Source organism: Theropithecus gelada, chromosome 10 (assembly GCF_003255815.1).
Source record: "Theropithecus gelada isolate Dixy chromosome 10, Tgel_1.0, whole genome shotgun sequence".
Classification (NCBI taxonomy): Eukaryota; Metazoa; Chordata; class Mammalia; order Primates; family Cercopithecidae; genus Theropithecus; species Theropithecus gelada.
In genome coordinates, this window is record NC_037678.1 from 1937427 (window position 1) to 1962396 (window position 24970).

The 24970-nt window shown below is 58.6% G+C and overlaps 1 protein-coding gene across 3 annotated transcripts in view; it reads right to left on the reverse strand.

Moving 5' to 3' along the window:
* FAM19A5 (family with sequence similarity 19 member A5, C-C motif chemokine like) overlaps positions 1-24970 on the reverse strand; it is a 347289-nt gene that overhangs the window by 178867 nt on the left and 143452 nt on the right. For all 3 annotated transcript variants that reach the window (XM_025399346.1, XM_025399345.1, XM_025399347.1), the window contains exon 2: positions 13634-13783. In XM_025399346.1, coding sequence (XP_025255131.1) covers positions 13634-13783 — 150 coding nt within the window. The remainder of the gene's footprint in view (positions 1-13633; positions 13784-24970) is intronic.

Sequence of the window (24970 nt, forward strand, 5' to 3'; positions counted from 1 at the left end):
GACAGCCCTTGAGAGAATGCCCAATCCCCTAGAAAGGTGAACTGGAGTCTGGGAGCCTAAAGATGACTCGGCATCCAGATGGGCCCTGAACATGGCCCAGAGCCGTCCCCGCCCCACACCCGGAGGCAGCCCCACTCACCCGCCATGTCACATGATCAAAGCATCTCCAAGATCAAAATAAAATTGTTTCTTCCAAAATTTCCCTGGCTTTGATTTGTTTTTCATCATGTTATTTAATTCAGTTTGAAACCTCAAATCACATCAAAGACAGCATGAGGATTGTATGTTCATCAAAGCAGGGCCTGAGCTAAGGAAGGTGGAGGGCACCGGCCGCGGGGCTGCTGGTCCTCGGTGCCTGTGCACAGCCAAACCCCATCACAAAGGCCAGGGACGGAGGCCTCCCCAGCACCGGGCCCTGCAGCCACCTCAGAGAGGACAGCAGCTGGGTCCCTCATCGAACCAGGACAGGGCGAGAAGAACAAGTGGGTGACGATGGGGAGAAAAGCAGCACATGGGCAAAGAACGCTCCATCCCCAGCTTGGCTGCCACCTCCTCCCGGAAGGGCTCCCTGACTTGGAGCCTCCTCCGCCCACACCCACCGTCCAGCCCAGCTGCTGTGGTGGTGCCTGAGCCCCTCTGCACCACTGAATCGGGGCTCCCCTGAGGAGAACGTGACCATGAGGTCCAGCCCCCCTGCCTCCTGTCTTGGACTCAGCCTCATGGCTGGCCTGTGGACGGTGGGCTGGGCTATGAATGTCTCCCTCCCTCCACAGGATGGTCCCCATAGACCTCCTGGCTCCACGGCCAGACCATGGTGGCTGGAGCAAAATTCTCCACTTGCTCAAAGCCCAGCCAGCAAACAAGGCTGTGGCTATGATTCTGTGTCCCTTTGTGGGTGGACGAGGGCTCAGAGGCAGGGTCTCTGCCCGTGTCCCCCATCTGCAGCCAACAGGTCAGGAAGAATACTGGATCCTCCGCCACGGGGTCCAGAAGGCGCTGTGCCCTCAGCAGCGCTCTCAGAGACTTGCCGAGGACTCTGCTGCTCAGAGACTATCAAGGTCCCTGGGTGTGCTGCCCGGTAATCGCACCTGCTCCTGACAATGACAGGCACAGGCCTCACCTCCTCTAGGAAGCCCTCTTTGGACGCCGCAGTCTGAGGCTGTGGTTCCTTCCTCTAGGCTCTTGTCACTGCTCCCTCCACACCCCTCAGCACAGGGCACTGTCCGTTTGAACCCTTATTCCATGACTGCCCAGGAGCCCAAGAGGCGGCCACAGGCCTGGTCCTTTCTCTGTCTGCACGTCGATGCCCTAGGTCTGGGCCAGCAGGGGCATTTCCAGGAGAAAAGAGACTTTCTATGCAGCACTGAAGCCCCAGTGCCCCCACTTTCCAGCTGTGGGCTTGGGGCCAGCTCCACCCTTTGTGGGGCTTAGTCTCCCTGCTTTTAACAGGAGGTCACAGCGGTACTTCCCTGGATGGGTATTTGTACAAAGAATGGGGTGATCCATCTAACCCTTCTGGAAGGAGCTGGGACAGGCCAGCCCTGAACCCGCCGGCCGCATCAACTGTCACAGTGCTCCGTCACTCACCCAAGACTCAGCGTGGCTTTCAGGATGCTGAAAAATCACCCATACTTAAACTCCACCCAGAGAGGCAGGGAGCTGTGGACTGAGCGCCCATGGGCTGTGCACATCCATCCAGCATCTGCCATGGACAAGCAACGCTGCAGGCTCGGGACTAGGGACCTGCCTCTGTCCGCCTCAGAAGAGCCCCAGAATCCCCAGATGGGCCATAACAGGAACGCAGCAGTCATGGGACCTCGCTGCCTCCCACCGCCCTGCCCTTGGGAGTGTTTGCGGGGCTGAGTTTCAGAGGTGGAAGCGGGCGGGAGCAGCTCAAGCGCCTCTGGCATCAGGCAGACCCCATGTACCCTTCCCTGAAATGTCACGAGTGTCCCTGCTAATGGCCGCAATCAGGGCCCGCGCCAGCACCACATGCTGGGCCCCCTCAGCTCTTGGCTTCCTGGAGGGGATTTCCTCAAAGATTTTTCAAAGATATTTCTTCTTGCAGACGCTGATTATTCTCAGATGCTGATTAACATGTGTAAGATGAGGGAAGCAGCATTATTAGCAGGGTGTAGTGGACACTTCAAACACTATCAAGAACCTGGAAGGCATCACTCAGATTCATGAGCAGTGGCACCCCCCATCCTTCCCTCTCTACCCCCGGCTCAGGCCTGCTGGTTCTCTGGCTTTGTTCACCATCGGGTCTCCCTGAAAACCTGCTCCAACCAGGCATTTGGAGGTATCAAGACCCACTGACAAACATTCACAGAGCACCTTTACATAGGCCACAGGCTCTGTGCAGAGATGCAGGCATGGATGGCACCGTCCCCATCATGGTGGTGCTGCAGGAGAGACACATGCCTCAGGGATGAGGGGTACTGTGGGGCCGCACAGAGACCCACCCACAGTGACATCTACGTCTGTATCCACAGATCTGTAGTTTTCTTGTGATGTCTGATACTTTGGTATTAGGGCAATACCAACCTCACAGAGTGAGTTAAGAAGTGGCCCCTGGCCGGGCGTGGTGGCTCACGCCTGTAATCCCAGCACTTTGGGAGGCCGAGGCGGGCGGATCACGAGACCAGGAGATCGAGACCATCCTGGTTAACAGGGTGAAACTCCGTCTCTACTAAACATACAAAAAATTAGCCGGGCGCGGTGGCGGCGCCTGTAGTCCCAGCTACTCTGGAGGCTGAGGCGGGAGAATGGCATGAACCCAGGAGGCGGAGGTTGCAGTGAGCCGAGATTGCGCCACTGCACTCCGGCCTGGGCAACAGAGCGAGACTCTGTCCCAAAAAAAAAAAAGTGGTCCCTACTCTTTGATGTTTTGGAAGAGCTTGAGAAGATACGGTGTTAATTTTTCTTTAAATGTTTGGACCAATTCACCAATGAAGCCATCTGGTCCCGGGCTTTTCTTGTCGGGAAGTTTTGATTACTCGTTCCTTGTTTTTACTTAACATAGGTCTAGTCAAACTTTTTGTTTCCTCTAGAGTTAGCTCTGGAAGTTTATGTCTTTCTAGGAATGCACTCATTTCATCTAAACTATTTAAGCTGTTGGCATACAATTGTTCATAGTATTCTTTTAACCTTTTTATTTCCATATGGTGGGCACTAATGTCCCCGTTTATTTATGATCTGGTAATTTAAGCCTTCCTTCACTTTCCTTCTTCTCTATCCCTCTCCACTCCCTCATATCAGCCTAGCTAGAGATTTGTCAATTTCATTTATCTTCGAAAGAACTAACCTGATGGGTGGGCAGTGGCTCACACCTGTAATCCCAGAACTTTGGGACGCCAAGGCAGGCAGATCACTTGAGGCCATGAGTTTGAGACCAGACTTGCCAACACAGTGAAACCCCATCTCTACTAAAAATAGAAAAATGAAAAACAAATAGCTGGGCGTGGCAGTGCAAGCCTGTAATCCCAGCTACTTGGGAGGCTGATGCAGGAGAATCGCTTGAACCTGGGAGGGCGGAGGTTGCAGACAGCTGAGATCACACCACTGCACTCTAGCCTGGGCAACAGCGTGAGACTCTATCTCAAAAAAAAAAAAAAAAAAAAAAAGGCCAGGCATGGTGGCTCAAGCCTGTAATCCCAGCACTTTGGGAGGCCGAGATGGGCGGATCACAAAGTCAGGAGATCGAGACCATCCTGGCTAACACGGTGAAACCCCGTCTCTACTAAAAAAACACAAAAAACTAGGTGGGCGCCTGTAGTCCCAGTTACTCGGGAGGCTGAGGCAGTGTAAACCCGGGAGGCGGAGTTTGCAGTGAGCTGAGATCCGGCCACTGCACTCCAGCCCGGGCGACAGAGCGAGTCTCTGTCTCAAAAAAAAAAAAAAAAAAAGAACTTTTGGTTTAGATGATTTTCATTATTTTTCTATTTTTACTTCATCTATTCCCATTTTAATCTTTATTACTGTCTTTCTTCCACTTGATTTAGGTGTCATTTACTCTTCTTTTCTTAGTGTGTTCACATGAATACTTTCAGCTTCAGTATAATTTATCTACAGGTCAGTTTGTATAATTTTGTTTTTAATAATGGGGATTATTATAAGTCAACTCACACATTTCCTGAAAATTTAACCCATGGTTCTCACCATCTGGTGCAAGCCAGTTCCAGTCTACCACAAGGGTGGTTCTAGCAGACTCCAGAGAGCAAGTAACACCCTGACAAAGAATCAGAGTCGGCCGCACGCAGTGGCTCACGTCTGTAATTCCAGCACTTTGGGAGACCGAGGCGGGTGGATCAGGAGGTCAGGAGTTCAAGACCAGCCTGGCCAACATGATGAAACCCCGTCTCTTATTAAAAAAAAAAAAAATTAGCCGGGCGTGCTGGTGGGTACCTGTAATCCCAGCTACTGGGGAGGCTGAGGCAGAGAATTGCTTGAACCAGGGAGGCAGAGCTTGCAGTGAGCTGAGATCACACCACTGCACTCCAGTTTGGGTAACAGAGCGAGACTCGGTCTCAGGAAAAAAAAAAAAAAAAAAAAAAAAAAAAAGGAACAGTGTTTTGCTTCAGGAAGCCAGGCAGGACTGTGCCTTCAGCCACACTGTTCCTCCTCTGCTTCTCTGCCCACAGCTCAGAGAGCTCAGGGGACCTGCTTGAGGCCACAGCTGCGTTAAGAGCATACACATATTTCTAAATCGCGGTGGTCTAAAAGTGTTCCCTAAGTTCACGTGTTGGAAACTTAACCCCCAATGCAACAGTGCTGGGAGATGGGCACTGTGACTGATGTTCAGGTCATGAAGGCTCCACCGTCCTGCAGAGATAATGCTGTGAAAGGACCTGACTGCGGGAGCTTGGCCCCCTTCCGCCCTTCCACCTTCCACCGCGCGAGGACGCGGCGTTCTTCCCCTCTGGAGAATGCAGCCCTCACCGCACAACTGAACACGCTGGTGCCTTGATTTTGGACTTCACAGCCCCCAGAACAGTGTAAAATAAATCTCTTTTCTTTATAAATTACCCAGTCTCATCATCACAAAATAGACCAAGACAGAAATATCCAAGTACTTACGCTCACTTTTCTAACGACGGAAGCACACGAAAGCTTTTCCCGCAGAAGAGTGAGGGCTGCTGTCCACTCTGCATCCTGCCAGCCCCTTCAGACACGGTTTGCTCCAGGAGCAGTCTGACCTGGGGGGGGGTCTGGGCAGGGCTGGATGTGGAGTGGACCCCCACTCATGCCTGCTGCTGAAGGACCCTGGGGTGTCCTGGGTGACAACCATGCCCAGTACACAATGACAGATGGGTGTGGCCTCCCCTGTAAACACAGTGCCCAGTTCCTCCAGGAAGCCCTCCTGGATTGCCACACTGCTGCATCCAGCTACTACCAGATCCACCACATTGTGCCTGACTCAGTGCTGGGCGCACAGACCCCACAGGCCTAGGCTGCCCCACCACGGCCCCTCCTCCCAGCCCTCAGTCCTCCTGAAACGGCTGTGGGGATAAGGAGATGCTCCCTTCTTGTTTGCCCCTGCTCTCCCCGTATCTGTCCCAGCTCCCATCAGGGGCCTTCTGCCTGGGAGGCTGCAGAGTGGGTGCTGGATCAAGGTCAAATTCACACAGGAGCTCCTCCCAGCCCTCCCCTTCCTTTTCCTCCATGCCAGACAGTTATTAGTCATTTGAGTCACTGGGCTCAAAAATGACAGAATTCGAAAAAAAATTAAAACCCCACCCAAGTTTGTTGGGAGTGATCAGGATGGGAAAGTCAGTGCCGGGAAGCCTGTACTTGGCAGAGGGACCCAGCAGGGACGAGGGATGGGACGTGCTTGAGCAGCACAGCCTGCGGTCCCACTGCCAGGACCCCGCATCTCTCTGTCCCCGAATCACATGGAGTGGGGGCCTCGTGGAGCAGACACGGGCTGTCCCTATCCTCGTGGGAAGGAGTGACGGTGGGTTCAGGGCAGCGGCGTGAGTGGAGCAGGCGTGCTCCTTCCAAACCCTGTAGGCCCATGGACGATGCAGCCCACATGCAGTGGGCCTTCCACGGGCAGACTTCAAGAGCTCAAGGGGGCCAGGACACCAGTGCCCAGCCCCAGGGGAGGGCAGTGGTCTCCTCCTCCCCTTGGTTCCCTGGTTGGCAGTGCAGGGGCCCTGTGTCCACAGCCCTGGGAAAGAGCCTCCCTTGTGAAAGGGAGGGAGCAGAGCAAGGAGACCGCCCTCTTCCCTCCAGAGCTGCACACCCTGACGTGACTGGACACGGAGAGGCTCGGGCACCTGTGTTTGCTCAGCCACCTCCCGGTGTGCTCCCACCCTGAGAGTCCCCACAGCACCTCAAAAATCAGCAATGCATCTACCAACCCTGGCTGCCATCTGGTGACACTCATGTAGTGCCCGTGAATGCTGGGGTCTCCTCTCCTTCACCCCGAGCTGTGCTCCCTGGAGCTGGGAGTTGGGGCGCTTCACAGTGGGGGACACTCAAGGGAGTTCATGTTCTGAGCAGCAGGAGACCCTGGCTCCACCCATCTCATCTCTCTACAGAGGCGTCAGAGAGCCATGCAGCTGCTGTGTGGTTTTCCAACAATTAAACGCACCAAGATCTGGAAGGAACTGCTGGGGAACTTGCTGGAGAAGGACTAGCTTGCTCCCTTCTGGTAAAACTGGACTCTGATGAAGCCAACTGTCTGGCCTTTAGCATAGTTGCCGTTGTACCCTCAGACCACAGCCATGGGTTGGGCTGGGCAGTCAGCTCCTCCCTGAAAGAACTCTACGAGAGTGGCCCTGGCCAGGGCCTGGGATGGCCAAGGCACTGTGAGTTGTGGCTCCAGCAGCAGACACACCTGTCCCACCCCGCCCATCTGCTGGGCCTGATGCGGCTGCATCCTCTGGACTGAAGCAATTCACATCCATGTCCTAGGGAACCGGGGGCAGGGTCTCTTCCCACCATCTTCCTCACAAACCAATCATGCTCAGAACTGAGGGGTGTGGTGCCCGCATCCCAGGGCATCTCCAATCCCATCTGGATCCAGGCAGAATGGAACAGAGGGGTGTGCTGGGGAAGGAAGTGTCGCCAACAGCCCCCAGGCGCCTCTCTGCTTGCCAAGCGTTTATAACACACCACCCTCTCCCAGCAGTGGTTCCATAACAAAAAGGCCGCGGGTGGCAGCAGTCTGCGCGGAGATGTATGTGTCCTGACAGCCCCACCACGGTCACGTCATGCAGCGGCTGGCAGTGCCTGCCAAGCAGAGGGCCACACCGGCACCCACAGCTTCTGTGCCGCAAAGCACGGACCCCAAGCCACGAGGGGTCCAGGGTGACCAGGACCCAAAACCTGGGTGAGGACGCGGCTGCAGACCCAGTTGCCTGTGGCCTCAGGAAACCTCCAGAAATGCTGGGATCTCCCTGAGCCCCCAAAAGGAAGCCGACATGCCCATGCCCCTAAGCAGTGGTGAGGGCACATCCTGAGGCAGGCAGGTACCCAGCTGGTCTCCATCACGTACTGGAAGGGACCTGGACCATGAGTCCTTTTTTCAGTAAGGTTGTTAGGGGAGCGGGTGCCCAATAAACCGCCCAGAGCAAAGCCGGGTGCTCCATGTGGGGGTCTGGGCCCCTCTGAAAAACAGCTTCATTATCCTTCCTCAGATCAGGGCCTCGGTGATTTGGTGAGGGCCCAGACCCCCTCCTGGATGGCGCTGGGCGGCCCGAGCGGGGTGCCAGGCTGCCGAGGGCGGTCAGGGCTCAGGGCAGGAAGGGCTGCCCATGGCCAGCCAACCGCCAGCAGGCAGCCTCCCGTGAGCTCCATGGTCAAACGGATGACCCCATGTTGTGTGAACAACTGTGGGAAACCAGGGCCCTCCTTATCCCAACCACCACTTGCCGAGGGGATGAACGGGGCAGGCAGGGCCAGCCACAGCCTCTACAGCTGCCACCCTGGGGCTGACCCCTGGCCAGGCTGAGCACCGACTGGTAGGGGCAGGCTGACTCGGCCACAGACACCGCATCTTAGGAACCTTGGCGCAATCCCAGCGTCTTGTGTACAATAGAGCAGGTGATTCACATCTCTCCTGGTGGAACATCTCCCTCACCCTAGTCCCCGCCACAACATGCCTTCAGCTGGCCCTGGGGGCCCCGCCAGCGCCTCAAGGTGGAGACAATGCGTTGTGCCCGGCCTCTCGGAACCGAAAGGCTTTTCCCTCCTGCACTCCTGTAATTAAACCCCATGTTTCTAGAGCATGATGAGCTATGAGGCGTGATGACGGTCAACAACAGGGGAAAGGCAAGAGAAGAAGTGGCTTCCCTGCCATCCTGGCTCCTGCAGTCACTGCCGGGGCCCACAGCCCAGGGTCCCGTGACCCTGCCATCAGTGTGGTATCCATCCCCACAGCAAAGACAGGGACCATCTCCAGACTCCTGTAGGTGGCCGGGGCACCCTCCACCCTCCCGCACCGACCTGCTGCTGGAGGACGTGGAGGATGAGGACAGGGCTGTGGACGTGGAGTGGAAGGTGACACTGACCACAGATCCCCCTCGCGGTGCCCCTTCTTCTTCACACCTGGACTCTAAACCACATGTGAAGCACAGACGCCAAACACCACAGCCTCAGCGTGCACCTGACTATGGCTGCGCGTCTACTGCCACCCACCCACGCGGCCTGAGAGTGGGCAGGGCCCCTACTGTCCCACACCTGCCTATGGCTGCGCGTCTACTGCCACCCACCCACGCGGCCTGAGAGTGGGCAGGGCCTCTACTGTCCCACACCTGCCTCAAACTCCCAACACGGAGAAGCAAAGACTCCGGCCACCACACCTCTGCCAGAACCCAGCAGTGCCCACCTGCCTGTTTCTGTCTCTTTTCCCAGCCCAGGACCCAGGTGGCTTGCAAGGTCTCACGTCTGGAGAATACAAGGCTCCGCTCAGCCCCCACTTCCAGGCCTTCCGACCCTGCCCCTTCCTGGGCACAGCCTCCCCAGACCTATTGGTCAGCCCGGGATGTCCCGCACCTCCCAGTGGCCACTGCGGCCCTGACATTGAGTCTGCGCAGTGCCATGACTGCACCTTACCACTCCCTCAAAAGCTCCCAGGGAAAACTGCCCCCACCCAGGCCCGAGACTTGAGGCTCCCACCCTTCACCCCTCTGGCTCGGCTCTGGGGCAGTCCCACCCACAAACCACCACCCTCTGCTGCCCCCACCACTGGGCTGCAGTCTTTGATTTCCTGGGAAAGGAGTTTCAGGAGAACTTGACTTGCAGGAGACAGCACCTCTATTCACACAGGAAGACCTTGCTTCAGCGAGGAAAGCTGGCCAGGTACAGCCACCTGCTGCACGCCTGGCAAAGGCTGGGTGAGCGCTGGACTCGGGGACAGGGTCTCAGTCCTCAGTGCAGTGCTGTGGTGGCTGCGGGACCTGGCACGGGTGTGATGACGGAAAAGGGAACCTGGTGCAGCTGCATAAACAGCTAGAAAGGAGCAGAAGCAGGGCCTGCGCAGCCCACCAGGGCATCACCCACCCGGGTGCCTGCCTCAGAGGGCAGCCCTGGGGGAGGGGAGGCTCGGTGGCTGATATTTAAGGATGGAAAGTGCCACAGTGCTGATGCTGTGTGTAAGGATGGAATGCACTGCAGTGCGTGGCTGGTTTGTGTTTGAATCTTTCACTGATGGTTCCATAAGTTGGATCTCGCATGCAGGTGCACAGACTCACGGACCTGCCCCGTACAGGCAGGGACATGGTTCACCCAGAAATGCTTTGGTTCAGAGACAAGGCCGGGGAGGCTGGAGGCTATAATTCCTCTCTAATCATTGGCCCCCTCTTTTCATAAAGAGAAGCATTTCTAGTGAGCTCCTCTTCATCCCTCAATACCCTATTCAAATGCCCCCTCATGGATGCATCCTTGCTGAGGTCCCGGCAGGAAGAAGTGAGGACACTCTGGGGCCACAGTCTGAATTCCCGCACCTGCAGCACTGCGTGGCTCGCTGTATTGGGTGTTTTGAGTTGACGTCCCCGTTCACCTCCCCTGCTGCCATGGGTATACACCTTCTTCCAACAGATGAGTGAGTGAGCAAATGTATGAATAATTAAGCAGCCAACGAATGAACAAGTGAGCACAGTCAGGCTTCCTCCAGCATTCCGGGTGCCTGTGGTCACAGAACACAGTAGGGGCAGCAATATTTCAACCCTACTCACATTCAATTCCAACCTGGCCCAACACAGCACAAGTTTTCTCTTTAGCAAACACAATTCACATGCGAGGAAACTTGTTATGCACACAGAGCAAGAAAATAGAAAAGCAAAAATTAAATTAGATGGCAGCCTGGAAAATGCCCACTGTGCAAAAAGAAGCAAGCTAACTAATTTGTTTGGCCCCCCTTGAAAATGGTACGGTTTTAATTTGGGTCTCTGGGACCTGGCTCCTGAGGCACAGGAGGCTCCTGGTGAGAGGGAAGTGAATGTGGTTTCAGATGAGCAGACCCAGATTCAATTAGTAATCAATTCTGACCCCAACTCTCCCCACAGGCGGGCGGAAGTCATGAGAAGAAAGGACGGCCTGGCTGTGAACTCCTTGGCAGTGCAGAGCACCTCTCTCCTTCCCAGTCTTGGGAAGCATCAGTGATCCCGAGAAGGTGCCCTGGCCACCATGTGTTCCAGTGGTTCCAGATACAGGCAGCCAGGAGGGCAGTGGCTGTGGGAGAAGCAGTCCCTTTCCCTGGAAAGAAGGCCGCCACATCTCTGCCCCAGCTTGCCCCGGGAACCAGCTCTGTAGAACCGAGGCCTGAGAGCCACAGAGCGGCCCTGAGGTCCTGCGTACCTGGTGTTTAATCACATGCCTTCCACAGATGCAAATTGATAGATGTTTTTAATAAGGACAAAAACAAGGCTCCAGGGCCCGTTCCTCCCACCCCAGGTCCTCAAAATGCACAAAGCCTCTGATGGCTCCCCTCTCCTCCAGCCCACTCCAGCAAGCTCAGCCTCTCGCCCCACAATCCCCCTCCCAAGTGCCAAAGAGCTTCCCAGAAACCCTCAGGGCTGGTGGCAGGAGGGCCGGTGGCACACGGCTGCAGGGTCTAGGGAAGACAGACAGGTGGCTCAGCCGGAAGGCCACCTGGCCCATGAGTTCTTCCCGGGTACCCCACCTGAGCAGTGCACACAACCCCCAGGTGCACAGGGCATCTGCGGGGAGGAGAGGTGCACGGGCTGAAGCCTGGGCAGAGTACACTCCCTTCAGCCAAGAGCCCGCAGCCCCCTCCCCTCCTTCCCTTCCTGTAAAGGCCACAGGGGTCAGGGGTCCACGCAGTAGGCCCTGGGGCAGACTCACTGCCTGGCCTGTTCCTGCACAGTCTTAGGACACACTCATCAGTGAGACACCCGGAAGAAGCTCAGTGACTCCGTCAGCCCTCATCCTCCTGACCACGCCCTGACTCTGCTGAGAACCCCAAGAGGGGTCTATCCGGCTTTAGGAGATCAAGGGCTTGTCCTATTAGAACACCCTTCCCCTGGTCATACTGGGAGTTTTTTTTTTTTTTGAGACTCGCTCTGTCGCCCAGGCTGGAGTGCAGTGGTGCGATCTCGGCTCACTGCAACCTCCGCCTCCTGAGTTCAAGCAATTCTCCGCCTCAGCCTCCCAAGTAGCTGGGATTACAGGTGCACGCCACCACGCCCAGCTAATTTTGTATTTTTAGTAGAGATGGGGTTTCACCATCTTGACCAGGCTGGTCTTGAACTCCTGACCTCATGATCCACCTGCCTCAACCTCCCACAGTACTGGGATTACAGGCGTGAGCCACTGCGTCCGGCTTACACGGGCGTTCTTATTCCTAGTGCAGCCGCCTCCCCCCGTGGGGTGCTCAGGATACCTCGGCCCTATCTCTGTGCGCTCCATCCCTTCTCCATGGACCTTCACCAGCACCTACGAAGCAGCAGGCTCTATCCCTGACCCCGTGTTCCAGATCACAGCACAGCACAAGGGCAAGGCTGCCCACGTCGGGCTCCTGGGCAGAGGCGGTGGGATCTGAAGTTGGGTATCTGGAGCCCCCGCAGGGGCAGCAGGGGAGAAAAGGACCCTTGACCAGAGTCAGAAAACCTGGACTCCAAATCCAGCCCTGGGAAGCCTGGCAGGGGTCTGCCCTCCATGGGGTGGGCCAGCTGAGTCTGGGACCCATCTCCACAGGTCCCTGCACCACGTCCCCGGAAGGCCAGTGAGCGCTGCACCCGGCCTGAGATGCCTGCACCCATGTTCAGTGCAGGATGCCACGGATATAGCTGCCCTGAAGTCCACCAAGGCCTGGAGGGGCCACCAGCCAGTGACACCCCTATATATCCTCGGACTTACTCCACCTGCCCAGCCCCTGCCCCTATCTTCTCCTGCCCAGCCCCTGCCCCTACCTTCTCCTGGCTTTGCAGGGCCTCTGCCCCCACCAGGCCGCAGCTCGAGGGCAACCCCACAGCAGCTCAAGTCTACGCCTGCCACTCAGGGATGCTGGTTTCTCTCCACCCCAAGGAGTGGCCTCAGGGACCCCCGCCTAGCGGACTCCGCATCTCACCCACAGGGGACCCTCCCTCCCTGCACTCTCTCCTGGGCTGTGGTCAAGCTGCTGCGCCTGGAACCAAGGCATCCAATACCCCTGCATGGGGTCCTTCACCCCATGGCTGCCTGGACTGGCACACGGCTGCTGCTGGCTAGGCCCATAGCAGTGCCCACGTTTGCCCCAGGGAGGGGTCTCCCCACCCACTCTGGTCACAAGGGGGTGGGCAGCCTGGATTTAATGCCGGCCCTACGCGCCCACCCCTGACCTTTGGCTGGTGTTGACACCAGACGCCTTCCCAGGACACACTGGGCCTTGGGGAGGTCCCGGCTGTGGGGTTCCCAGGTCTCATGCTGACCCGAGCCTGGCTGGTCACCAATGACCTTGGTCAAGCCCACACTCCCCCTACAGTCAGCAACAGCATATGCACAGCAGAGTTCCCTACCAGCGGACAGGCTCCCCCCAGACGCCAGGACAGCCCCTCCCACCCTGTGCCACCTCATAGCAGGTGCCCTTTCCAAGTGCCCTTTCCAGCAAGGCTGAGCCACAGCGCAGCTTGTCAGCAGCTTGACATCTAGGGGCCGGGGATCACCACCAGCTGACAGCAGGCGCTCCTCTGCACGTGCTCAGAGCCCATGGGGGCCGGAGCTGCGGCCTCCCGAGCCTAGGCACGAGAGTGTCTTGAACTGGTCAGATCCAGAGACAAGGAGCCAGGTCCCGCTGGCAGCCTCGGCCAGACCACACGTAGACGACAGAACAGCACCCAGGGGACCTCGCCGTCCTGCAGACGGCCCCTCTGCTGTCCTTTTCCTCTCCCAGAGGCAACACCAAAGAACCACAGCCTCAGGCCAGAGACCCCCACACACAGGCAAGTAAGGCAGGGTGCCGGCATCTCCCTGACCACCCCCAGGAACTGGAGACTGCGCCCCAGCCAGTCCCCAAGCCACAAGCTCACACATCCATGGGAGCAGCTGCGCCAATGGCCAGGGGCCTGACCTGAGGATACACCGAGGCCTAGGGGGACCTTCAGGGAAGGGGCCGCATCAGGGAAGAGGCACCCTCGGGGATGCCGCGCTCAGCGCCCGGAGGGGTCCCGGGGCCGCGGGTGCTTACCGTCCACACAGGCGGGCCGGGCTCTCGTGGTGCCGGCGATCTGCCCCTTTCTACACGCACAGCGGGCGGTCTGCCGGGCGATCGTCCTCCGAGGCTGGCTGCTGTCCCGGTCGAGGGTCACAATCTCACAGGTGCCGGCGGCCAGCTGACCTGCAGAGAGGAGCAGAAGCGAATGAGTGGCCACACGTTACAGACACCCATAGCCAGAGCCCACCCAAAGCCCACCCACCAAGGGGCTCCCGGCGGCCAGGCCACAGGGCAGGGAGACCGCTTCACTCAGAGGGAGCGTCCAAAAGCACCTCGAAGGCTGCCAGCAAGGAGCGCTCGATGGAAGCCAGAGCTGGGTCAAGTCGGCGACCTCCACCCTGTGCACAGCCTGGCGTTCAGGCAGCACTGCCTTGGCAGACGGGAAATTAAACGCAGCCCCATCTTTGTCACATCCGGAAATGAAAGGCTCGGATCACGAGGAGGGAGCTGGCTCCCCTGCACACAATCAGGCGCTGCTGGAGGGAAGCCGGGCTCTACGAGGCACAGTGCTTGGTCTCCATCCCCAAGCGCCAGCACACTGGACCCAGGGCATGGCATTTTGGAGCCGGAAAACAGGTCAGACCCCCTCTCAGGCTTGTCAAAGGCTGTGTGGAACCAGCCACGCTGCCAGGGAGGAACTGCCATCCCCGCCTGGGTACAGAGGCATGAGCAGGCAGGCACCACTGTGTGCATCAATGCCAAAGCGTTCAGGGTTTCCTCTGCCCTCCCACAGTGCCGTGCATGCCCCCACACACATATGTGCATGTACATATATGCACACAGGCACACATGGCCGCACACAAGGCACAGATGTGCACACACCACACCCCTGGAGTGAGCCACAGGCATGCAGGTTTACACGGGTGCCACCCAGGTATGAGCACACTAAGGCCAGGGGGCCCAGGCTCACTAGCAGCACATGAGGATATGCTCCCCAGGGGTGCACGTGCCCATGCAGACACAGGTACACCCAAGCTTCATGGATGTGCTGTGCAGACACCCATCACCCATGGGTGTTGTGGACAGGCTCCCACAGGGGCACCCCGCATCCCTGATCTCTCGTCATACCACCTCTGCTCCCCACATTACAGACACCCCACAGGGCAGGAGGGAGGCGGGAAGGGCCCTGGGGGCAGAGTCAGAGTCTGAGATCACCTGTGGTACAGAGAAGGGGCACATTTCTTCCAAAGGTGCCAGCATAAATAATTTCCCTGGCTTTCCTCGCTGCCCCCTCCACATCCCCTAAATTCCAAGAAGAAGACTGTCTCTGCAAGGGGCCGGCAGCCCGGGCGTCTCAGGAGCGGGAAGGTGAACCACCAGGAAGTTCTACCCTGCAAATCAACCCATGGAATTTAAGACGCCACTCTGCTGGTAAAACGCGGCACGGTCACCGCCAATCACAGCCAGATATTAACACTGACAGATAAAGATAGTGCCCGCGCTGCAGGTAAAGATGAAAACCCAGCACCCCCAGGGCAGGATGGAGCCTGTCCCTCAGCCAGTGCTGCCCAAATCCGCCCTGAATGGTGAATGACAGGTCCCCTGCCATCCACGTGGACACCACGTGGACACCTGCTCCCTGGAACCACCTGGATGTCCACTCACTGGCTGCCTCACTCCTTCCTCCGAGTAGGTAATGAGCGCCTGCTGCAAGCCCTCCCCTGTGCAGCACCCTGGGGCCCTGGCAGTGAGAACAGTGTGGTTTCCTCCCCAGCAGCCCCGGCAGTGAGAACACAGTGTGGTTTCCTCCCCAGGGGCCCCGGCAGTGAGAAAACAGTGTGGTTTCCTCCCCAGCGGCCCCGGCAGTGAAAACAGTGTGGTTTCCTCCCTAGCGGCCCTGGCAGTGAAAACAGTGTGGTTTCCTCCCCAGCGGCCCCGGCAGTGAAAACAGTGTGGTTTCCTCCCTAGCGGCCCTGGCAGTGAGAAAACAGTGTGGTTTCCTCCCAGGGGCCCCGGCAGTGAGAACACAGTGTGGTTTCCTCCCCAGGGGTCCCGGCAGTGAAAACAGTGTGGTTTCCTCCCCAGGGGCCCCGGCAGTGAAAACAGTGTGGTTTCCTCCCCAGCGGCCCTGGCAGTGAAAACAGTGTGGTTTCCTCCCCAGCAGCCCCTTCCACCTGAGGGAGATGGCGACAACATCACAGATGCCCGGACTCAGGGCTCCCAGCCTGTGGAGATCAGCAGAGAGTCTGGGGGCTGCCTGGGGGCTCCGAACAACAGGATGGCAGGGAGGTGACTCCGAGGAAAGCCGTGGTGGGTGCATGAGGGACGAAGGGTGGCCATTCCAGCCTGGCAGAGAGGAACCTGCAGGCAATGCCTGGGTGCTTCCCAGCAGCTGTTTCTCCAGTCTGGGTGCCCCTCCTTATCCATCCCACTCTTTCTCCTACGATAACCTTAGACACCCCCTCCTCTGGCACCTGCCTTGTCAATTGTCACCTCCGGGTCCTCCAGCCCAGCACCCTGGCCAGAGCTGACGTCACATGTACTGGTAGGGTGTGGCTTGGAGGAACTTAGAGGGGTCGTCCAGCTCTCTCACCCCAACACCCAACACGGCTCAGGCTGTCCTCAACCCTGGGGAGTACCCATGTCTGATTGTGACCAGGAAGCACAGGCGACAACTCCAGTGGGCACCAGACCGGCCTGCCTCAGCCCCTTCTGCCCACGGTGCAGGGCATGGAGCTGTCCAAGGTGGCCCAGGCCTGGCTGCAGAGCCCAGTGCATAGGGGCCTGCTGAGCCATGGCCGGTGCATGGCTGCGGGGTGCACGTGGCATGAGTTCACAGGAAGGATGCTGGGGCAGCAGGGGCCTCCCCTGGGACTGTGAACCAACCCCACCACCAAGCCCCTCCCACGATGAGCAAAACCCTCGTTGCCCTGTCGGGGCCACCTCCCCGAAGGCTGTGGGGAGGGCAAAATGCACACAAAATTACACACTGCTCCCAGAAAAGGGAGACACCAAATGAACAAGTGAAGGAGTGGATGAGTAAATACCGCGGGGAAAGAGCATCTGGGAGGATGAGGTGCTGCTTCTCTCCGGATAACAGCGGTGACTGCGTCAAAGCCGTGCTGCGGAGTAGCACGCATCTGGGCGGGTCCCGAGCACACGTCCTTACATGGTGATTTATGCAGAAGTCGCTATGATCGGAGCATGGTCCCCGGCTGCTGTGTTAAGCTCTGCAGATTGGCTCTGGGCCACTTCACTATTCCAGGCTGCGTTGCCGCCGCCTTGATCCCAAACCCTTCCCTCTAACATCAGCCCCAGCAGAGACTCACGGTGTCCAGGCCACCCCAGGGCCACCTGCCTCCTTGGGGCAGGGCCCAGCATGAGGCAGTTCTCTGGTATCATCCATGCACAGTAGCTGGTGCCATGGGGAGACGGCCACAGCAGTGGTGGGGGTACCGCTGATCCTAAGACAGCCTGCTCGCCCTGCTGCTGAGCCTGGTCACGACCAAGTCACCAACCACACAGCCCACCCCTCAGGCGCTACCTGACCGGCCAGGGTGTTGGCATGGCCAGCCCCCTGGGCAAACCACTGTCCCTCCTAGCTGCCCTCCTCCTCTGTAAGGGGCACAGGTGCCACACACTGGGCAGGGCCACACCAAAGTGCACTGGAGGGTTTCCAATCCCAGTTCACCCTTACCCAGGCAGGCCCCAAACCAGCCATGGCCACCCGAACACTCTCAGCCCTCAGGTACACAATTCGAACCAAATTATGTGGACAAGACGGTACTGAGCCCTGAAACAAGGCCACCCCTACATCCCTGCCCTGCGGCCACTGGGAGGCTTCCTAGAGGAGGCGTCAGGGCTGTGCAGGAGCTTCCCGCGTAACAGAGCGCCACGGCGAGCCATGCACTGGGCAGCCTGAACAGCACACGTTCTTCTCCCATGGGGCTGGAGGCCAGCATCTGAGATCCACGTGGCAGCCGGGCCGTGGTGCCTCCGAGCCTTTCTGGGCTGTCGTGGCCCTCAGCTCAGCCCCAGCAGGTGGATGCCTGGAGCCTGCAGTAGATGCAAAGGCAGGGATGGCTTCTGCCAGGGCAGGGGCTGGCCCAGGACTCACCCCAACCCCAGGGTCCCATTCTCCAAATGAGAACACCCAGCCCAACACCTGAGTGACCCCAAAACCTCCTTCTGGGACTACTGACAGGGCCAGGGCAGCCAAGAGCCAGGGTGGCTGGAGCTCCAGAGTGGAGCTCCCTGGCTCTCCCACAGCTGTTCCCCTCATACCACACGGGACTCACACACACGTGTGCATGTACATACACCACACACATGCACACACAGACCAAACACACCCACACATGTGAATGTACATACCACACACTGACCAAACACACATGTGCCCATATACACCACACACACAGACCACACAACCCACACACGTGGGTCAGCGTATACCACACAGAAAGACCACGCAGGCCACACACCACATACTCCACACACACAGACCACAGAGTCACTCACATGGTATGTACGCCCACACACACCCCAATCTCTGCCCACTGCGAGGCCTTTGGGGAGGGGTCCTGGCCAGCCTGGTCTCCAGGCTGCAGCGACAGGGTACTCAGGGGTCTGGCTCCGAGTGCCAGGTGATGCTCGGCTGCCATCCAGTGCTGACTGCTCCTCTGCTCACGAGCTCCAAAACCACCTCATTCTCAGAAACGGGGGTTCAGAAGGGAGGACGGGTCCACCCGGAGTCAGGAGCTGGGGAGGCCACACCAGGACTGCCTGTGGGGTGTGAGAGCCTGGAGGCGTCCTGATGTCTGAAGGTGCAGGATAGACCCGGGTCCCCGGGCCACCCCTTTGCACCTGCCCAGCTTCTAGAAGGAGGTCATTTGGGAAGTTCTGGGGTCCCCTGGGGATCTGGCAGGGCTGGGATAGTGGCAAGGCCCCCCCACAGGGCTTGGTGCCCTCAGCAAAGCACAGGCCCCTCCACCAGGCTGCCCCCCTCAGCATGCTGCTGGTCCACCCACGGTGCCAGCCTTTTCTCGGAGATAGGGGATGGTGTTTCTTTCTCTTCTCTCATCTTTTTGTTTTTAAATAAAGAGTTTGCATTGCTTTTAAGACCAGAAGGAAAAACATTCAAAAATAAAGCAAGTAATCACAATTCCTTCTCCAGCACCAACTCCCACAAAGCCCAGGCAGAGTGCTTGGGGAGTGGTCTCTGCTGAGAGGATGCGGGACCTTGCAGGCCCCCACCAGTGGCCTTTCCGCAGGGCTGGCCTGGACCAGGGGCCTGCCGAGGGCTCCCAGGGAGTGAGGCCGTGTGCACACACAAGTGCGAAGGGAGGGCGTGCGGGGGGGAGGGGCAGCCGCCGTCAGAATGGAAAAGAACAAAGCTGCCTTTGGGGGAGTTTTCTTAGAAAGGCAGTGACATCATCGTGTGGCAAAAATCAGAAATCGGAGAGAGAGATTTTAAAAAAGAAAGAATCCACCCCTCCAGCCCCAGGACCGGCCCCTCCCAGAACACATCCCCAGACTTGACTTCTGTCAGGGTGCATACGGGTTGATCACAGGAGACCTCCTTTCCATAGGTGGTGTTTGTCACGCATCATTTCACAGAGACCCCCTTCTGTGGAAAGAATGTGGCCACCTGGAATTCTAAGGTAGCAGGGAACCACCAGAGACCACAGGTCACTGTTCCCACTGCCCCGGCAGGGGGGCCACAGTGCCACCACGGTCTCAGCTTCAGGCAGAAGATGTCCCACAGGGCAGACCCCCACCAACACCCCCCCAACTGGGGAGCCTGGGCAGACCACTCACTTCTCAGCTCGTCCCCTGGCCTTTGAATTAGGGAGGCAGCCTAGCTCTGTGCCATACAGAGAAGACCCGTGACAGGCAGAGCCAGGTGTGAGCCGGGCACTATCTGTGAGCCACGTGGCTGGGGGAGCCTGCATACTTAGGAGCCCCCGCCGTCTCTGGAAGAAACTGCCCCGGGGTAAATGCCTCTCATCACCCACAGCCCAGCCCTGCCCTGTCCTGTCCTGCCCGCCCAGCTGGCTGTGTCTGAGCCAAAAAGGGAGACCACGACCCAGGGAAAGCCCCACCGTAGAAGCATACCCCACTTGACAGCTGAGATAAGCCAGCCTTGGTTGCCAAGGGAGCCCAGGCTGCGTCTGTGCTAGGCACGCAGGCTGGAGGAGCTTCTGCAGGCTGTAGGCCCATTCACGTCCCTCGTCAGCATGCAGAGGGTGGTGGGTGCTGGCACGCCCCCATGCCCACTCAGACGCCAGCTCTGAGCTCCCACACAGCGTGGGACCCTCCACCCTCCAGCGAGCTGCATGGTAGACCTGTCTGGGAGCCCTGCTGGGGGCTAGGCCGAGCCTCCACTGTCCCAGGGCAGGAACTGAGGAGTGGTCTGGTGGCCTCTGGGAGCCTGAGGCCTGCAGAGCCGAAAAGCCTGGCGCCGGCCCCATTTGCTGCACTGGCACAGCAGGGCATGGGCTGGACTGGGTTCAGGGACTGCAGCAAGCCCTGCGCAACCCACCCAGGCTAGCACCAGCATCACCTTGGTTCCTACAAACTTTACAGAAACAGCTCACAGCGCTGAAGCCACAGGCCTGGGGGTCACGATCTGGGACCTGTGGACGAGGGGCAGGGCACTGAAGGAAGTATCTGTGCAGCAAACTCCCAGAGCTCTGCCTAGACCCTGGGACCACCGGCTCTCCGGGACCCCGGCAGGCAACGGCGGGAAGGACGCTGTGGACTGAGTAGAGGTGGGTACAGGACCAAGTCCAGCCACTCTGTTTTTATGAGTGAGTCAAGTTTCCACAGGGGAGACGGCTGGACCCAGGGAAGACCAGACTGGTGGCCATGACAGAAGTCCCTCAAATCCCTGCAGAGTCCTCAAAGCAAGGGACCACCCAGGCTGGGCAGGTCACTGGAAGGTCCAGGGAGAATGTCTAGGAGACAGGCGGTGCCCCCTCCTTCCAGGTGCTGGGTGGGGGCTGGTGGGACAGTGGGGGCACCTGGGAGTAGCTTCAGGGGGTCACTGACCAGGTCCAGGCTCCAGGAGGTGTGACAAAGGGAGTCACTCAGGGGCCAGGCTGGGGCCTCCCTGGCGGGAAACAGGCCCTCAGGGTGTCTGGAGCTCAGCCTGGTCCCTCTGGAGCAGCTCCTGCCACCCGTGGGGCGCAGACAAACAAACCATGTGATCCTGCCAGGCTGTGACACAGATCTGGGAGGATGTCTGATGTGACGGATGACAGGATGAAGACCCAAAATGACTTTGACAGGCAGAGACCAAAAGGGTGGCATTTACCCACCACAAATGTCAGCTCTGTGCTTGGTCAGATCAAAAGCAAGGTGCAGCTGAGGGGCCCGGCAGGCCTGAGGGCAGGGGACGGCCTGAGGTGACCCACAGCGCCACTGGGAAGGTGGGGCCCAGGGGCAGGTCCCCAACAGGGAGAAAAGGAGGCACCATAGGGCCATCCAGAGTTCCCGTAGGGAGCGCTCACAGACCAGCCTGTGTCCAAGTGATGGGTGGGGCAACGCGGTGTCCTCAGCCTGTCTTGCCCACCTGCATGGGCGCCATCTCTGAGCTGGGACCTGGGAGGAAATGAGGCCAGAAGAGCTGGGCTTAGTGTCGGGGTGCTGCCTGTGTGCGGCGACCCAGGGCTTAGTGTCACGGGGTACCGCCTGTGTGCGGTGTCCCAGGTCTTAGTGTCGGGGTGTCGCCTGTGTGCAGTGACCCAGGGCTTAGCGTCAGGGGAGGGGTGCTGCCTGTGTGCAGTGACCCAGGGCTTAGTGTCAGGGGGTGCTGCCTGTGTGTGGTGGCCCAGGTCGTAGTGTCAGGGGGTCTAAGACACGTGTACCCTGTGACCAGTCATTCGCTTTGTAGGAGTAGCTCTCAAGGAAGAAGGTGTGAATAATGCCAGCAACTGGACTGGCACTGCCAGGGCGTGGTGACAGACAAGACACACCTGCGTGCTCGCTGAGTCCCCCATACCCACAGGTGAGTGCTCTTGGCCACTGAGAATCTCGAGGTGGGCGATTTCTAACACCCTGGGTGCCCCTTGCATCATGTCCTCAGTAACTGTCTTGTCAGTTTAGCAGGACAAGACTCCCTCTGCAGTGACCCCTGGGCAGGACAACCTCAGGATCCCAGGTCCCAAATCTGTGCTTGGCTCTGTTTTCAAGGCGTTACACAAGGAGAAGACTTATTCATAAACCAGAAGGAGAAACGCCTCAGGGAGAGTTTCCGCTGGCGTGGGAAACTGCTCGGCTGTGCTGGGTGGGTGGGGGTGGCTGGGAAGGCGTTGGGGACGTTGATGGCTTGGGCTGGACACGAGGCTATGAGTTCTACTCTGCCTCGTCACAGACACACCACATGCCCGACACACGCACACACACGTGCACACACCTGAAACACACATACACCACACCCCTGAGCGAGGGTGCGGGATTTCATTACAGATGCGAGACCAGCAGGGATAACGGCAGAGCTCAGGCTGGCGAGGCTGCCTCGTACCACAGGGTTTGCAAAGGCACTTTGCTGCCCATAACGCTGGCTCCGCACATCATTTGGGAGGTTACTATTATTACTGCTTTTATTGTGGGTGAAACTAGCCAGTCGGTGTGGACTGAGGCCAAGAGACAAGGTAAGAAAGGCAGACAGGCGAGCAGGGGTCAGGCAGACAGGCGAGCAGGGGTCAGCAGGAACCGCTCTCGAGCTGAGACATCAGAGCTCTGGGGCAGAGACCAGCCCCGCCAGGCTTCCTGTCACAGGCCGCCTGGGCTGCATGGGCACCGCACATATGCACACGCACACATGTGTGCACACGCCACCATGAGTTCACACTCCCCACAGGCACACATGCACCCCTACGCCACACTCATTTAGTGAGGTACACGCACACACACACATCCTCACACACAGGCACGCCCCAGGAGCCACGGCCCTGTTCGGAGGCCTGTGTGCCTTGTCCACCATACAGGTGTCTGTGCCCTGACAAAGCAGGTGTGGGGGCAGAGCCAGGGACTTGGAAAGGCTGCTCACCTGCAGACACCTCCCCTTCCACTCTCCCAGAAGCCCCCAGCCAGGGCCCCTGCAGCTGGCCAGGAACATTATCTGGCAACCCCGGCTTTGCTCACTTGGCCCCTTCTGCCCACACCGTGGGGCAGGGGCCAGGAGGGTCCAGAGCCCTGGCCTCAGCCTCCCAGGGCCCTGCGTCTGTCCCATCCAGCTGGACTACACGCTGCCCTACACCGAGGCTGTCATCCTTGGGCACAGCTGCCTCATCCTGTCACTCCTGGAAGAGGATGCCAGACTGCTGCTCAGCCAGGGTACCAGTCCACACCCATACTAGCTCTACCCCAAGCTGCAGGCCTCAGGCCCAGCCGTCTCCAGGCTCCATGGCAGCAGCCCTGGGGCTCCTGGGGTTCGGAGGCAGCAGGGCCCTGCCACGAGTGGGGGCACCATCGAGGCCGGAACAGCGATTTCCAGGGAGCCTCTCCTCTCCCCACAACAGAAGACCTCACCTCCACGTCGGAGCCATCCACACAGGTAGCTCTGCTCCAACTCGTAAATTAAGTGACTCATGTTTAGTCTTATCCTGAATTGTCTAGACACTTAGCATGAGGATTAAAAACACAGAAAATGCGCTCTTTAGGATCCGATGGAGTATCACAGTCTCAATATTTAGGTTACAGTGAAATCGAGTTTGTTACTAAGTCCCAGAATCAACTCCTCCGCCACAGTCTGACTTCAACAGAAGCAATTACACGTGTGCGGGAGATCATGGAAGCCCGGTTCCCCCACGGAACAGCCAGGGGCCGGCCCAGGCTGCCCTCACTCACATAGTTGTGAAATATAATGCTGGCGTTGCTAGCAAAGTCAACGATCTCAGGAAAACATCAACTGAAGTGACCTGGCCATCTGACGGCAACGCCTCCCTGTGTCCCCACTGGCCAGCCCCTCCCATGGCCCTTCTGGAATCTTCAGCTGGCTCCCACCACTGCCGGGAGCACCTGCCTGTGGCCTGGCCTGTCTGGCCACTGCCTGTGGACCTGCAAATGTGAGCAGGGCCCACAGGAAGTGCGTGGCTGGCTGGGAGGGAGGAGGGAGGTGCCTGGGACCTGCAGCTCTTCCCAAGCTCTGTCTGGGCCAAGTGTGCCAAGAGCCGCCTGTGAAATCCGACAGAAACAGGTGGAGAAGACAGTAATACAAATAAAAAGGCAACAATGGCTATGATTACAACAATGGCCAGGGCTGCTCAGCCCCGCAGGACCCAAGTCAGAGCATCTGCCGTTCAGCTCCTCGCATTGGCTCCTCGGGGCACTGAATCAAAAACGCCCAGCGCCACCGGCAGAAGCCCCTTCCTTCTCTCTCGGGTTCCCAGGCTGCACCTGGAGAGGCCTGGGAATGTGCCCTGTAGACACAGAAGGAACCAGGCCAGGAGAGAGCATGGGTGCCATGCCCAGGAAAGGGTGAGTGCTGGTGGGACTCTGCCCCCCTTAGCTGGGATGGAGGGTTCAAGACAGAAATGCAGGGACTGCTCAAGAGCCACTGAAATGTGCCGCGCAGTGATGCCGGGGAAGAGACGCCCTCACGGAGGAGGAGCTGCTTCTGCGAGATTCTGGGCCCCCTGGGTAGGGGCTGGGAGATGGTTGCTAGAGGCAGCCAGGAAGGCAGAGCGGCTGGAGGTCAGCCTGTGGTTGCCCTGAAGAAGGCTGGGAAGCCCCAGCTCCTCCCAGGCCCTTACCAGCCTCAGGGGCTACCTGCCCTCAGGCCCCTGGCCCCTGCTTCTCGTGGCTGTGCCCTCCACCAGCTACGCCTGCCCACCGGGCTGCCCGAGCACACGTCAACCTCTCAGGCCCAGTCCCGGCTGGCTTGAGACAGGCTGGCCCTGCTCTCTGGCCCAGGCCGGTGCTAGGTTGATAGACTCTGTTTGCATGCATCAGGTCACACCGGGGGCTGGCCCTGCTCTCTAGCTCTGGCTGGTGCTAGGTGAAGGCAGCTCTGTTCACATGCATCAGGCCACACCAGGAACAAGGCCGGCCATGCTCTGTGTTCTCCGTCCCCACGCCCCAGGCCCCAGGCCCCAGGCCCAGAGCAGCCCAGACAGGATGGTGGAGTAGGGGCCACTGCCCGTGCACCTCCCTGACCAGGCTAGCGGATCCCTCTTACCTCAGGAAAATGACTCCCTAGGACCCTGCTTTGGGCCAGACTTGCTTTTCCTCTTTGATGTGGACATAAACCAAAAAGTGCAGCAAGCTCCTCCCAGATGCCCCGTGGGTCTGCTCCTTTCTGTCCCCAAGCCCAGTACGGACTGCACTTCATGAATGACTGGCAAACGGCAGATGAAGGAAGGA